This window comes from Labrus bergylta, chromosome 9, assembly GCF_963930695.1.
Source record: "Labrus bergylta chromosome 9, fLabBer1.1, whole genome shotgun sequence".
Lineage (NCBI taxonomy): Eukaryota > Metazoa > Chordata > Actinopteri > Labriformes > Labridae > Labrus > Labrus bergylta.
In genome coordinates, this window is record NC_089203.1 from 10257399 (window position 1) to 10271991 (window position 14593).

General features: G+C 39.5%; 1 protein-coding gene across 3 annotated transcripts; it reads left to right on the forward strand.

The window, feature by feature from the left end:
* The first annotated feature begins 1074 nt into the window (after positions 1-1074).
* Positions 1075-13316, forward strand: ap1ar (adaptor related protein complex 1 associated regulatory protein). Of its 3 annotated transcripts, none has more exons than XM_020639442.3 (10): positions 1075-1277; positions 5285-5333; positions 5443-5469; positions 5811-5836; positions 5928-6024; positions 6193-6291; positions 7662-7726; positions 9504-9589; positions 9736-9858; positions 11205-13316. In XM_020639442.3, exons 1-10 carry the CDS (start codon positions 1207-1209, stop codon positions 11474-11476), a joined length of 915 nt encoding a protein of 304 aa, XP_020495098.2. In that variant the 5' UTR covers positions 1075-1206; the 3' UTR covers positions 11477-13316. The 3 variants fall into 3 exon arrangements, with proteins under 3 accessions (XP_020495098.2, XP_020495099.2, XP_020495100.2); XM_020639443.3 differs by having other exon boundaries at positions 7665-7726; XM_020639444.3 differs by lacking the exon at positions 6193-6291.
* The last annotated feature ends 1277 nt before the right edge of the window (positions 13317-14593 follow it).

The window sequence follows — 14593 nt, forward strand, 5'->3', positions numbered from 1 at the left end:
AATAGGAACTCAATAAAATGCTGAGTGATGCAAGGTTGGAATACAGGGCTATAATAGAACATAATTTTATTTCAATGGACTCTAAAGCGCTACGGGACTCTATGAAAGCTGTTACTTATGACCGCAAATATGACGAATGCTTAACGGAAAAAAAAAATCACCAACTCAATTGACTTTTTTCTCAGGTTACACTGGACTTTTTTAGAATGTAATATTGTGCTGCAGACAATTTCGACTACTAGTTCCTGCTCCAGGTTGGTAATTGACCCTCGTAAAGTTCAAAGTCACTTTTCAGTCATGTCTCCAAATGGAAATCCACAGGCCCAGATGGACTCTCTTTTCTTAAAGTCTTCTGCACAAGAGCTCACTACAGCTTGGTGCCCTGTTTCCCAACAGTCTGTGGATAAACACATGGGCAACGCCCTCAGGAAAAAAAAAATCTACAAATATTCCCATTATAAATGAACTCTGTCCAACAAAAAACGAAGTTATGGAGTGGTGGCTTTAATTTCTGTGGTTAAGAAATACTTTGAAAAATACATGGTGTCTGCATTGAAAGCGGAGATAAGTTCTGAGCTAGACGAGGGCGTGGTACAGATGATGCCACCAATAGTATTATTCATCTGACGCTTAAACACCTTTAAGACAAAGGCCTATGCATGCTTTTTTTTTTTTTTTTGCTTTACCCAATTTCCCCTGAGATTGATAAAGTATTTCTGATCCTGATTTAATTTATTTTTATCAATACTAGCCTATAGGCCTACGTGTATGTAGCAGTTGGAGTCCAAGACAAATTTCCTCAAAGGGGGAAGTGTACTTCCACATATTCCTCTCGGATACAGCCAAGCATACTGAAATGTTCTTGTCTATGGAATCTAAAGATGCAATCCCAGAAAAAAAAAATATTCATGAAGTGATTACAATTTTCTCCATCGAAGCAATGCCTGAAGCAATAACCTCCAAAATACTGAATTAAGACCTAAACAAAAATGTCAAGATGTAGGATACCGACATGACCCGGTAGGTGTCGATGTTGATCATTTGTGCTCCATCATGATCCGGAGAAGAAGAAGAAGAAGAAGCAGGATGAGGAAGTGACTGAGACAAGAGTTGTACTGGGAGATGTAGCTAACAACACTGATGCACAGACAGCTGTTAGGAGATTGTTAGCGTGGCAGCTTGATAAAAGAGCTATTTGACAATGCGATGGGTAATTGCTGGGGTTACTGTGTTGGGCTCTTTAGGGGACACGCCAACAGGATCCAGAGAGGAGGCGGGTAAGTAGGAAAAAGGGCACTAAGCAGCATCCAGACCAGCGTATCCGGTTTCTCCTTAGTTAGCCCAAAGCTCATTATCCCATTACTCCAGTCATACCCCTGAGTCTTGTGAGACTTTGTTTATTACGCTTTGTGTGTTGTCGAAATGATTTGCAGGGCTGGTCAGTCCTCCACTGGTTAGGTTATGTTACGTGTAGTTTTTTTATTAAGTCTGACCCACTTGAAGCCACTGTCAACAATGATCAAGACCCCGCCCTTAATGTCAACAGGACATGTAGGACACTGTGATCAACCACAGAGTGTGTAAGGGCTATTTAAGAAGTGAACATGTCTTTAACATCCTTCTTGAGACAGCTGGGTCTAAATTCTCTGTTTCCTTCGTGATTAGCAGGCTTTTATGTAACTATATTTAAGGTTTACATTTGATGTTATCCAGCAGATTGCCTTTCTACACTCACTCCCACATGTGACTCCTTCTGGTGTCATACCGCTGAAGTTAACATCCACTTTTTACAGAACCCTAAGTCATGTTTTACTGTTTTCAAATGAAAGTTATCTTTACTGGCGTGAGAAATCTATATAGGCTGCTTAGTTATTTTTTGCGACATTCAGTCAAGTAAACTTGACAGATAGTGTCAAGTTTAATTTGTTTATCTTTCTACAATTCTATAATTCACTTAGCAGACGCTTTTATCCAAAGCGACGTACATCAGAGAGTAAGAACAACACAAGCAAGGATCTAGAAAAAAAAAGGGAACAATGTCAGTAAGATCAAACGATCAGCTTTGAGTCTGATTGGACACACAGGTGCTGACAATGTTGTGCATTGCACAGAGGGAAAGCACAACATGGACGGCAGTTCTTGAGAGCTCTAATCAGTATAGAAACCATCTTATAAGTCGTCGTTATCAAACAAAAACAATCGTCACAATCATCATCATCATCAATAATATGGAGACCATCATCATTAAGTTAGTAGGTATTCATGAAAGAGCTGGGTCTTTAGCTTTTTCTTAAAGGTGCAGAGGGACTCTGCAGATCGAATGGAGTTTGGAAGTTCATTCCACCACCTTATTATATGATCAGACATTAAGACACATGCTATGTTGAAGCTTCTCTGATAACAATGCAGCAGCAGCCGGTATGTCGTCCGTCTTAGTTTCGATTCTGGCGCCCCCACACCGCTGTTTAGATGCTTCTTGGTTACAAACCAACAGTGTTGCAGCGATGGAAGACATAACTGATTCTACCTGACCTCAAAAGCCTTGGCGTAATTCTAATGAGCTCCCTGACCGGAAATGTGGTAAAACTAGATTAATATTGGAGATGCTTTTGAAAAAAATGGAGAGAAGTTAGAAATGATGAAAGGTTTACTGACCGATGCAGAGCTGGCTAAACACTGAAGCTTCAGCGTCTACGACATAGCAACCTGCGCGAGCATCGACTCTTAGGAGGAGGGGACGGGGGGGGGGGGGTTATAATTGGACTGTTCTTATATAGTGCTTCTCTAGTCTTCTGACAACTCCAAGCTCTTTTACACTACATGCTGCATTCACCCCGAACACACACTGGTATACTGAAGGAAGATTATGTAGTGCCCATCTGTATTTACTAATACAATTCATACACATTCACACTCTGATGGCCATTTCAGGCTTCAGCGTCTCGTCCAAGGACACTATGATGAGCTGTGACGTGCAGAAGTTTGGTTTGAGCTGCCAGCAGTCACACTGACAGTCGACAGGCTCTGCCCCTGAACTGCCCCAATCAAATTTAAAAACGTTTTTGTCCTGCGGATTTATGTCCAAGTCAGGTCGGAACAAACTATTGATACAGCAATATATTGTCATTCTCAGCTGTTTAATCCAACTATGGATACGCTGGCCCTAAATATTGATATTTAAAAAATAAAAAAAAACTAATATTGCGCTACAAACAGATTTCCTTGCCAATTAGTCCTGCATCAATATTTCATGACACCTAGCCGTGGCTTACAAAGTACAACGGAAGATAAACTGAAGAATTCAGTCACCCACTATAAAAATAGTCCTTCATTATTTGATCAGTAATGTCATCAGTATGATTTTAAAGTATGTATGTAGGAGTGAGGATATATATATTTATATTCTGTGTTAGTCTAATGTCTGTTAAAGCTATTTGATGTAGCAAAGCCTGCGAACATAAAGCTCGTCAAGCAGTTAAAAAAAAGAAGTTTTTTTTCCTATTGGTTTTTTTAAAAAATGTATGCGGTTCATCAGTTAATCGAAAAAAGAAATGGCCGCTGAATCGATTATCAAAATATTGTTAAGTTGCAGCCTTACTAAGTAGCACATCTCGATTCGATAGAGTAAAGGACAGTGTGGCTTCTTTCTAGAAGCATAGAAGGTCTACAGGGTATCCCCTCAAAACTGATGAAGTGGCAGCCCCCAATTTTAATCCTCTTAACAGAGCATTTTCTGTCGCCTTAGCGCGGTTTCAACATGGACATTTTATTTTGTCATGTTAGGATGTGCAAATTGACGTTGTAATGCAAACTAGACATTATGGTCCAGGCCGCCTTCCATACTTGTGGGCCATTTATCGTGTATCGTATCGTGAGCTACTTTGTGAATCTCATCCGATTGTCCAAGTGTTCATCTTTCTGAGAAGTTTAGTTTTGATGAGTTATTTGATGCTTGGAAAGGGAGGTGATCCTCACCATTGACAGCTCTTTTGGCATTGGCTCCTTCAGCATTCTTGATTGGATTAAAATAGCACAAGATGAATGATAAAGATGATGTTAGCCTACTTAATACCATACATTGATTCAACTTTGACGTAACTGAGAGGGGGGGGGCTTCAGACCAACACAAAGCTGCTGTGTTGTAGACTCAGCCAACTTGATGGATCTTTGACTTTCAAATGGGAAAGAATAAATGTATTTTGATTGTGAAGAAGCGTTTATACCACTCCATGAACAGATCTCGACTGTGCAAACTCTGGTACCCAAAAAGACCCTACTCTTCAGTCTCAGGTCTCAATGAATCAGTCTACTGAGTAGACTGCCTGCGAATGACATAACTAGGACAAGAGTGCAGCCAGATTTGAGTTTTACTTTACTGTAACAAGCAAAGGTGTAGATAAGCCGTGCTTCTTACATCCTTATACACATGGACCTTCCATTCAAGACTACAACTGCCATGTTTGTCTTTTTTGCAGCTGTTTTCTGAAACTGTGTTTTTGATGTATTTGCAGCATATTTGACTTTAAAGGCTTTATGTGATTTTTCACACTTAAATGTAATAGAAATCAAGTATATCCTCTGAAAATAACTCTGTGAGTAATGACTGTCTACAATGGGTGTAACACCCAAGTCCCACTGTCTGTGATGCTTTTCAGAGTTTTCCTAGTCCTATCTTCAATTTGTTTATATCGCCAGGACAGCTGCTGACTCCTCCCCTCACGAATAAAAGTTGTTTAATTGAGGGACTAGAGAAAAGAAGAATAACATACTGTACTCACTGCTTAACTGCGTTTCTAGATCACGCTCATTTCAGGTAAATTTACATGCAGTGTGAATATACGAGCATAATAAAGATCGCTAGCATTAGCATGCTAACACAACAATGCACCGCGAGTTGTTTTGGTTTCATGCTGGAGCTCAAGGGCGACATCTGCTGGATCAAAAAATCGCATAGAAAGCCTTTAATTCATTTAATTCCATTGCAGCACATTGTTTCATACGCAGTGTGTGTCAGTGGTTTGCATGTGCTTTTGAATTCAAATAATCTCTGAGAGGTCTGCAGGTCTTTCTTAGTGTAAGCCTTTCCATTTGTCTGCCACCAAACTGTCCTCTAGTTTAAACCTCAATAACTGACAATAATACTCATGTATCTAGCAATAGGTGTATTCCTTCAACAGTGGCTGCTCAATGTTTATATAGATGGCAGTGGTATACATTGTAATCATCCTACAACGCTTTCTTCGTCATATTATAAATCAGTGATCTGTTTTTCTAATTTCTACAGGTCAAAATACTTCCGAAGCAGTACCACAGGGGAGCATTATACAATAGAGGTATGAGCCCTACACTGTCTAGCAGTGTTTTCCTTGTATTTTCTTTTCATTATAACTATTTGATATCAGCTCAATATTAAATGTCTAATTGTGATTTCTAATTTTGCAGTTTGAAAATCTTGTAGAGAGTGATGAGGTAAGTCTGATCATCCTGCTGATCATGTTATCATGAAGTGAAGCCTTCAGTCCTGAAATATCATTAAGAATGATATTGATTGACTTTTCTTTTAACCCATGTTTGCTCTATAGCTTCGTAACATTAGCACAAGTTTATTTTAGATAAAATAATGCTGAGACTCTCAGGGACTCCCCTAGCAAGAGACTCAGACTCTGATAATAACTGATGAAAATAAACAATGCCCAGACTAACACCATCAGTAGATGATGGTCTGCAGGGTCAAAACTAGTAACACTGAAATGAAACTGTCAGTCGGGAAGATGCATTTCATTTTACAAATGTTGTTTGTTGATTTGCAGGCTGAGAGCCCACAGCCATGCCCGAGGTAATACATATGATCAAAAAACAAAATTCCAAAATATATTTTGAAAGAACAATTTATAATTAAATATGTTTTGTTGTGTATTTTTTTTAAGGCCAATCAATGAAGATGAGATGAAGGACCTGAACGAGCACCGCTATGCTGCAATCTCAGCCAAGCAGAAGCTGATCGACCAAAGGCTCCATTTGGAAGTAAGACACAAATGAAAAAGATCTTTTTCATTCCTCAGATCTGTAGGCCTTGATATTTCATTTTATGATTTAAAACCTATTTGTCCCTTTTTTTTGATTTGCTGCATTGCTTTTCTGTTCTATAATTACTTGTTTTGTGTGTGTTTCATTTTAATTTTTCCCATTCAGTTAGAGGCACAAGAGGAGAAGTTAAGGCTAGAAGAGGAGGCTAGAAATGCCGCACAGCGTGAGGCCGCCAGGTTGGCACGTGAGCTCAAATTAAAGGAGGTGAGGCAGCACCGAGCTCTCCCTTCTGCAAGTTTGACTTACTTCTTGAATAACGCGACTTCTCTTAACATGCTGGAGTTGTACACAGACTCAACAACATATCAGGCCCTCAGCCTTCTGTGTTTTAAAGAGACACTGTGACCTTTTCTCTGTTGCCTTTTCTCCTCATTAAGTTCTCTTTGTTATCCAGTCGGGGAAATCATGTACCTTTCAGATAAGCACCAAATGTTGTTTTCTCTGATAGGTGAATCCCCTGTAACTGTAAAATGGCTTTTTTTTTTAGCCCATGTGATCTTGCACTGCTTCTTTGTTTTTGGTTTGTTTGTTGAATGTAATATCTGTCTATTCTATTCACACAAACACAAACACACATCTCCAGAAAGATTTAAGACACCAATGTAAAACTATGTTTTTCACTTGTTCAACTTTCTATAGATGTTTATTTGAGTGAAATTAAGATTTTTTTTTATGTTTACAGCATTTCTCCGAAATTCTTAAGAAAGGTATTTTATTTGCGGAAAATAACAATTATAGGTTTAGATAACAAAAAGATTAAGTACTTTGGATACAGTGAAAAATTCAAGTTAGTATTTTTTTTGTTTTTAAACTTAGGGGGAGTTCAGAACTCAATATTTACGTATTGACGTACCTAGATTTTTAGCTTCCATGCACCTTGGCATGCTTTCCACCAGTCCTTCACGTTAATGTTGGGTGACGTAATGCTACTCTCAGGCCCCGTGTCCACCTAGCATTTTTTTCCGGGCAAAAAAAGCGCTGGCTGTGCGCTCAGGAGTGCTTGCATGAAGCGTTGAGAAGAAAAGCGCTGCACAGTCTGTTGACAACTGTACTGTTTGTTTTATAGTGAAGATCTTTTTTTAGATAGATAGAAGAGGATGTGAGTCCAAGACACGCTCTGTAGGAGACAAAAATACGGGGAATATCTTTGAAAAGAGTGCCTGTGACATCAACAGCACCTTTCTGAAAAGTTCAAAGATTTTCAACTTGAGCTCAGAGCGGCCGCACAATAAAGGCGGAGCACTCGGAAGAAAAGACGCTGGGCGCTGCGTCTTTTCTCCAGGCGGACGCCTGCTGCTGAAAACACTCTCTAATCATTGAAAACATGAAAACAATTGAAAAAAGACACTGGCACTCAGAAAATAATGCGAGATGAACACGGGGCCAAAAATTCAGCTATGACTGTTTTCTGCTTGACCAAATGAGTGAAATGAGGTGTGCCGGAACAGAAAGTTGGATTAGTTTCCAAATGGTTTATACATAAAACTTTTATATAAATATTCTAAGAGAGAGATTGATGTTTAATTGATTGATTCCGTATCCATATCATGATTTCATCTTTGTTTGATTGTTAGCAGGTGTCGGCGCAGAGGAGACGGGGGAAAGCAGATGGCTCGAGTTACGATCCTCAGCAAAAAGAGTAAGTCAACAAATCATTAGCTAATAAGAGATTTGTGTAGATGAGGACAAGATGCTGTCACTAGTATTTGAAATAAACACAAGATACTTGTGCAATAATTAAAGCCCAGGGAAGAACCCCTCATCCCAATTTCGCCCCTATACTGGCAAGTTACTTTTCCTACCCTATGGCCCTTAGTTGTCACCACAACCAAACCAGTCTCGCCCCCCTTCAACAGAACCAGGCTCCGTCTATGCGAGCCACCAGGTAGTGACTCTACTAATAGTACCTACCCTACCACATGGCATCTATTAGCCCCCACAACCAAACTGTGGGTCCAACATTACACATGTAAAGAACAGCAAGGAGAAAACGAGACAAAATGGAGAAACACTGAGAAAAATCTGTAGCTAGATCTCAGAGAAAAGGGCAGGGGAAGCAGAGCCAGGGTGACGTGTCCTGATCTCATAGCACTCATCCCCACCACAGTGGGCTGTTGCTCGACCTACTTTACATTTCTCTCCCTCTCGGACAAACTGAATGGCTACAATCTTTAGTTTAAATTGGGACCACGTTACTAACTACCTTGTATTTGCTCCCTGATAGCAACAGCTTCTATCTGTTCCCTGCCACTCAGCTCCGCATTATACCCCCTACCCAATATTTTCACTGACTTTCACCGGTTGGAATTTCTTCCTCATCTACAAAAAAAAACTGTCTCTCACTTATCTTCACTCTGGACACTGAGATGCTTCTAGATATACTACAGTATGCTTAATCTTCATCCTGGCCTAGTGGCCTAAGTCTGTACAGACTTCCTGTAAATTTACACGGTATGTACAGTGGAATTACGAGGTACATAAATTCATTGTAAAGAAAGACATTATTTCATGAAATACATAGTGTATCCAAATGTATACACACATACCTAAACAAACATAACTAATGATAGCTGATCACTTTGTTTGCTGATGCTATGGCAGGGTTACACAATTCCTACCATAGGAATTCCATTTCCAGTCTATAAAGAAGCAGATAGACATAAAAACAATGTGGATACAGCAAAGTATGAGCCCAGGAGTTTCACTGTGGGCATACTAAAGTTAAACCCTTAGAAACTATAATTTACTTATTAAGTCACACTGCAATTTAAAAGTATGAAGGCTACATCATTTACATATTAAAGAACTACAAGGTATAAAATATCAGTGCTTCAGTACATTTTGGAGATGGGACATATCCGATCTTATATCGGTATCGGGTCCGATGTTGACATAATTTAGGTATCGGATATCGGACTGACGACCTCAGTCCACATCAGTGATCAAGAAAGATGGTTGGGCACTATAAACATTCTCAGCTCGCAGAGTCTCATTTTGAAAACATTCAGACTGAACTGTAAGAAGTGTCCAAAAATTGTCTCCATGACGACGGGATGGAACAGCTCCTTCTATATGATCAAAAGTAACAATTCTTACACTTCACTTTAAAAGATTTAATTTGAAAAGCTCACAGTTCTTGCTGCTTCCTGTTTGTATGTGAAGCCAGCACAATGCAATGCCAGGTTTGTGTAGCCTTACATATAACACATCAACAATAACACTATTAGTTATGATAATAAAAATATCAGAATCAGTATGTATGTATCGGAATCGATCGGAACTGAAAAAACATGGATCGGTGAATCATGTTATTACTCAATGAGTTTTAATAAATCTCTCTGAGTAAAATGTAACCCAGAGAGTTTTGAGTCAAAGCTATGAGTATATGCTCTCTCTATATTTTGTTTTGTCATCAGGGCCTGTTCTGGACAAACCTCTGGGGAGGATTTTGATGTGTACCTCCAAACTGTAAAAACCCAGTCTGAGGTTTTCAGAAGCAACAGTAAGTGACCCACCTTCTCTTCATTAAATTAGCTCTACTTAATGGTTTACACAAAGTTGAATATCAGTTCAGAATGAACAGCACCGCCACAAACCGTTTAAGAATCACAAGAGCTCCATTGTATTGACTTACTCTTTGTTTTTCAGGATTGCCCTCTGACACAAACCTGATAACTCCCAACACGGAGTGCAGCTGGGACTTCACCAACAAGACCCGCTCCACTAATGATGACGGGACCTCACTGGACCTAGAGTGGGAAGATGAGGAAGGTGAGGGTAGAATATTTGCGAAAATTGCAAAGCTTTCTCTGGTTGAGCAGTTGAGTCTGAACATCTTCAGCTGCAAAGATAAAGTGTTGTTTGGCATGACGCAAATCACTGATTAGTCGAAACTTCCTTCAATATCGTAATGTTGACATGCGTCAGGTCCCAATAAAGGGCTATCAGCTTTGTCTATCGACAAACTCCTGTTATTGGCTAAAAGGGAAGGCCATTTGTGCACAGTGTAGTTTATCACACGTTTCAACTTCCTTCAAAGGTCTCAACAAAATGTTTAAATAACAGGTTGGAAAAAGTCTTCTTTTGGTTATTCTTAGTTGACATTCATCAGAAACTATTACGGGTTTTGGCTACATGCAAACATAGCATATAAGTTCCCTTCCATTGAAGAAATAAATATATGATTAAAGGTAAGCTTTCAGTTTGTTTTGGGTTGTAACGGGTGACTTGGTTCCTTCTTAAGATATCAAATTACTGCTCACAATGGCCCTCACTTGTCTTCTGACAGGGTTCACGTCATGGACAATCGAACTCCAGTGGAGGTTTTAATATTTAATATACACATCCGTGATATGTGACTTGTATAGTCTAGGCTATAATATAATCCCAATTCTCTACAATCAGGTTAAAAGAGTGGTCAGACCTTTAAATCGCAAAAAAAAGTGTGTTGTGGCTCTTAAAATAAGCAGCACCAAAACTGAGGGAGGCCAGCTGGACCCCAGCCTGAAATTGTGTCAGATGGAGGGGCGAGTGTCTGCCGTGATCTGTACAGCATCATTATCAATAAAAGTAACGTGGGGACACAGACGAACCTGCACCTGTGTCTGAGACTGATAATGGTAAATATTTAAAAGCCTTGAGTATTTTTTTTAGTTCTGTCCATGTCAAACTAATAAATAATTACACAGTTACAGAGTTTACTCACATCAGTTTATTTATGTTCCAGATGATTCATTACATCATTACCTGCACAAACTGGCTCTGTCATTTCCTTAAAAGACACTTTAAAAGAGATGAATGAAAATCTGAAACGTCCTACATCAAATGAATAAAGGGTTTGGCCAAACAGTAGTATTGTCTTATAATTCTCAGATACAGTCAGATTTGCTGCACCGGAAGTCCACACTGACTTGAAAACGTGCGTCCAATGAGCCGGACCTGGCGTGGGATCTGAGTGTATCCTCCACTCACGTTCAGTCTGATACAAAAGTTTACGTGGAAATGACCGTACACCCAGTTTTCTGTCGTACGTACGTTTTACAAGTGAGGGCCAATAGGTTTTAGACTCTAGTGGCCTCTGTTGTCAGGCTGAACGTTTGTGTCCTTGTTTGCTGCAGGAATCAATCGTGCACTTCCAGCCTGGGAGAGGTCTCGGACTGAGGAGGACATCTTGCGTGCAGCCCTGAGGCCCAGCAGCAAGCCGATTAACAGCGGCCCAACATCAGCCTCTGAGGATTCAAATGCACTGGAGTGGGAAAATGATTTTGTCGGCACCAATCCAGAGGACCATGCAGACACTGAATTTGAAGGGTTTATCAATCCTGTACTGGACACTCTGTCTGAGGATGCCTTGGACTGCGGCCTCAGGGTGGAGAACCAGGACAGATAGTGTTTAGCACCAAAGGAGATGTCTGTGGTGTCGTCTTCATCTTAGAGATCACCAGCTTTTTATGACATGGAATATTACTAATTTGCTTTTCATTTCTGTGATAAGAGACTCAAGATGTGTGGCAATTTTTTATCAAATACAAATTTGAGTGCCTTTTTTTCACTTGGGGACCATCATATGCATTGTAACTTAACCCAATCAGTTATTATCCTTTGATGAAGCAAATCATTTGGTAAGTTATATTAGCTTTATAACAAGTTGTTCTTTTTCATTTCTAATCAAGATAATTTCCTCTCTATTTGACCTATCTTATCCTTAAGCCCCAATGAATAGCCACTGTTCAGTGCTCAACCACATTTTTGAGGCAAGTGCCTTGAGCATAGAGAAGAGTGTGTGAACGTCTTTTGGTGTATGAAAAAAGGGGGGAGGGGGGGGGACACACCCAAGCAACAAGAACTCTTCAGCTGCTTTCCCCTGCCCTTTAGTTATATTCAGTTTTTGCATGATGGCAGAAAAATAACTAAATTACATTAAAGGTTGCAGATTTAAAAAGTAAAATGGGCCAGACATGTAATCCTGGTGCCCAGAACTTATATCATACATATCACTTGTATCATTTCTGTCACTGACTGATCGACATTGATCTACACCAGGTAAGCCTCCGTGTCATTACTGGGAAGCAGCAACCTTAAAAATAGGAGAAGGTGATGTGCTATTCTGTCAGAGCATACACTCTAAAAGAAATCTGTGGTCATTGCACTAACCCGGCTCTAGTTAAAAGTGGGATTTGTTTAACTGTAAGGTCCCATGTAATGCAGGGTAATATGGCCAATATGGAACATATTAAATGCAAAACTGAACGATGCCATGTGCTTACACAATTCATTTGAGATAATGTTTAAAAATAATACATTTTGCATTAAAAAAAACAGTACAAACTCCATTGTTAATTATGACATCCACATCACAAACATTTTAAAATATTAAGGACAGCATGTCTTTATATGGGCTGAACTGTGATGCAGTGGTTAGCACTGTTGCCTAACAGCAATAAGGCTCTTCGTTTGAATCCCAGGCCTGACGGGGCCTTTCTGTGTGGCGTTAGCATGTTCTCCCTTCGCATGTGTGGGTTCCCTCCAGCTACTCCAGCTTCCTCCCATAGTCCAAAGATTTGCTCGTTAGCTAATTGCTGGCTAACTAATGTCTGTAAATGGACATTTGTGTCCATGTGTCCGCGCTGTGATTGACTGGTGACTTGTTCAGGGTCTCTCGCCCAGTGACAACTAGGATTGGCTCCAGCCCCCCGTGACCCAGAATGGGATAAGTTGTATAGACAATGGATGAATGCAAAGACTAAATAAATTGAATTATGCCGTGAGAATGAGCAGGCCATGGATGGCATGTTCAAAGATTGTCAGCTTCAGAACACCATATCTTTAAGTGTTAGTCACTACTTCTAGAGTGTTTAATTTCTCTGAAATACGAGGGACTAACTGCAGATATTTCAGTTCGACATTATTGAATTGTAGTAGTAGGGGACAAGCCTCAAATCCCTAAATGTTCATACCTCAAAAAAGAGACTTAATCTTTGCTGGCATTTGATGTCATAGAGAGGAATTTAAAGAATTTTAATACATTTGATTTTCTCTGACATGAAACAAGTGACTATTAAGACAGAACTTTTGAAATTAAAATGTGATTCACTTATTCTCTGGTTGTAATAACATTAGCTTGGGGTGATTGTCTGTTTCAGTTTGGGTGAAAGGAGAACATTAAACAGGCAGAGATGACTGTTGCCATAACTTTGTCATGTTTCTATAATAAATTCAATATTACTGTATATGATTCCATATGATCTGTTGTATGTCATGATGTTTTGATCCCTGACAGTGGAGCAGAAGACAACTGCTGTTTTTCTTATTCTTTCTTATTTCTTATAAGTGTTTGAATCAAAGATATGTCATCAGACCACACATTAACTAAAGGTTTTTACTTGTTTAAAGATGAGACTGTTCAAACAAATGAGTACTCTAGTCTTATTTAGACCATGTTTGTGTTTGTACACAGAGATGTCGTGTTCTGTGGGGCAGGTCTGAACTGGAGGCAGAAATTTAGATAGTTGCGTTGCATTTGTGATACTCTGGCTGAAGCTCTTTTTGACAGCTGTGTTTTACATCAAAATAAAGTTACTATGCCGCTCGCTTCCAGATGATTCAAATTTAGAATCTTTAATTTTGAATTGCGTTTTAATTTAAAATTTGATTTTTAATTTGAATTCTGATCACCAGTCGCTTCCATAGAGAAGCCGTTAGAACACATTAACATTTATAAAGATGTTAAAAGATGTTATGTTGATATTAATAGTTGTAGCACTTGCAGTCCCAGGCCTGCAGCCAGCCTATTGAAGGGGACACACATGAGTTCTTAACATTCTCAACAGAATCATTAGTGGAAGGAGAATCACAAAAATGGTGCATTTACAAGATAAGGGCTTCTGTTTGGTTTCCATGACTTGGTTTAGAATTATTTAAAAGGGGGACACATTTATTTATTTGTTTAAAACAAAAAGTGTGTGGGGGGGGGGGGGGGGGTGTTCTTTCGTATCCACTGAACACCCCCTGGCTACTAGCTTGAGTCAGGGTGTTCCAAAGCAGCTGACCGACCACACCGACGATCAAGAGTTAGTGGATGACGCACTCCATCCCTTGTTGCTATGACCGTTGGCTGTTACTTGCTTGTTCACTGGAGGCCATATTCCTCCAGTTTTCATTCGCAATAAACAGTCAGAAATCAACATTAATTTGATGCAAAACCTTAATTATTCTCTCAGCGCTTATGTTCCACATTCAGAGGAACACAGAATCACCGAGTTAAAGTAAAACTAACATTGATGAAGCTCAAAATCACCCTCAATTATGTTCATTCAATTAAACATCTATAAAACTCAAATCAAAACCCAAGTCCCAAATAGATGCAGGTGTGATGGCACCTTTTGACAAATGACACGCTGGTCGGATTAGACGACCAGCGTGCATGCTATGCTATGCACGTTGTTAATGCAAATCAGTATGTCAGGCACTCAGTACCTTATTGTTGTTAAGACTATACTGATGTCTA

Excerpts from the sequence above, each read along its gene's own strand:
- ap1ar (XM_020639442.3), top strand. The coding sequence starts at position 1,207 with ATGGGTAATTGCTGGGGTTACTGTGTTGGGCTCTTTAGGGGACACGCC. Across the intron at positions 5,837-5,927 it reads AGCCCACAGCCATGCCCGAG|GCCAATCAATGAAGATGAGA; the intron begins GTAATACATATG and ends ATTTTTTTTAAG. Across the intron at positions 6,025-6,192 it reads ACCAAAGGCTCCATTTGGAA|TTAGAGGCACAAGAGGAGAA; the intron begins GTAAGACACAAA and ends TTTCCCATTCAG.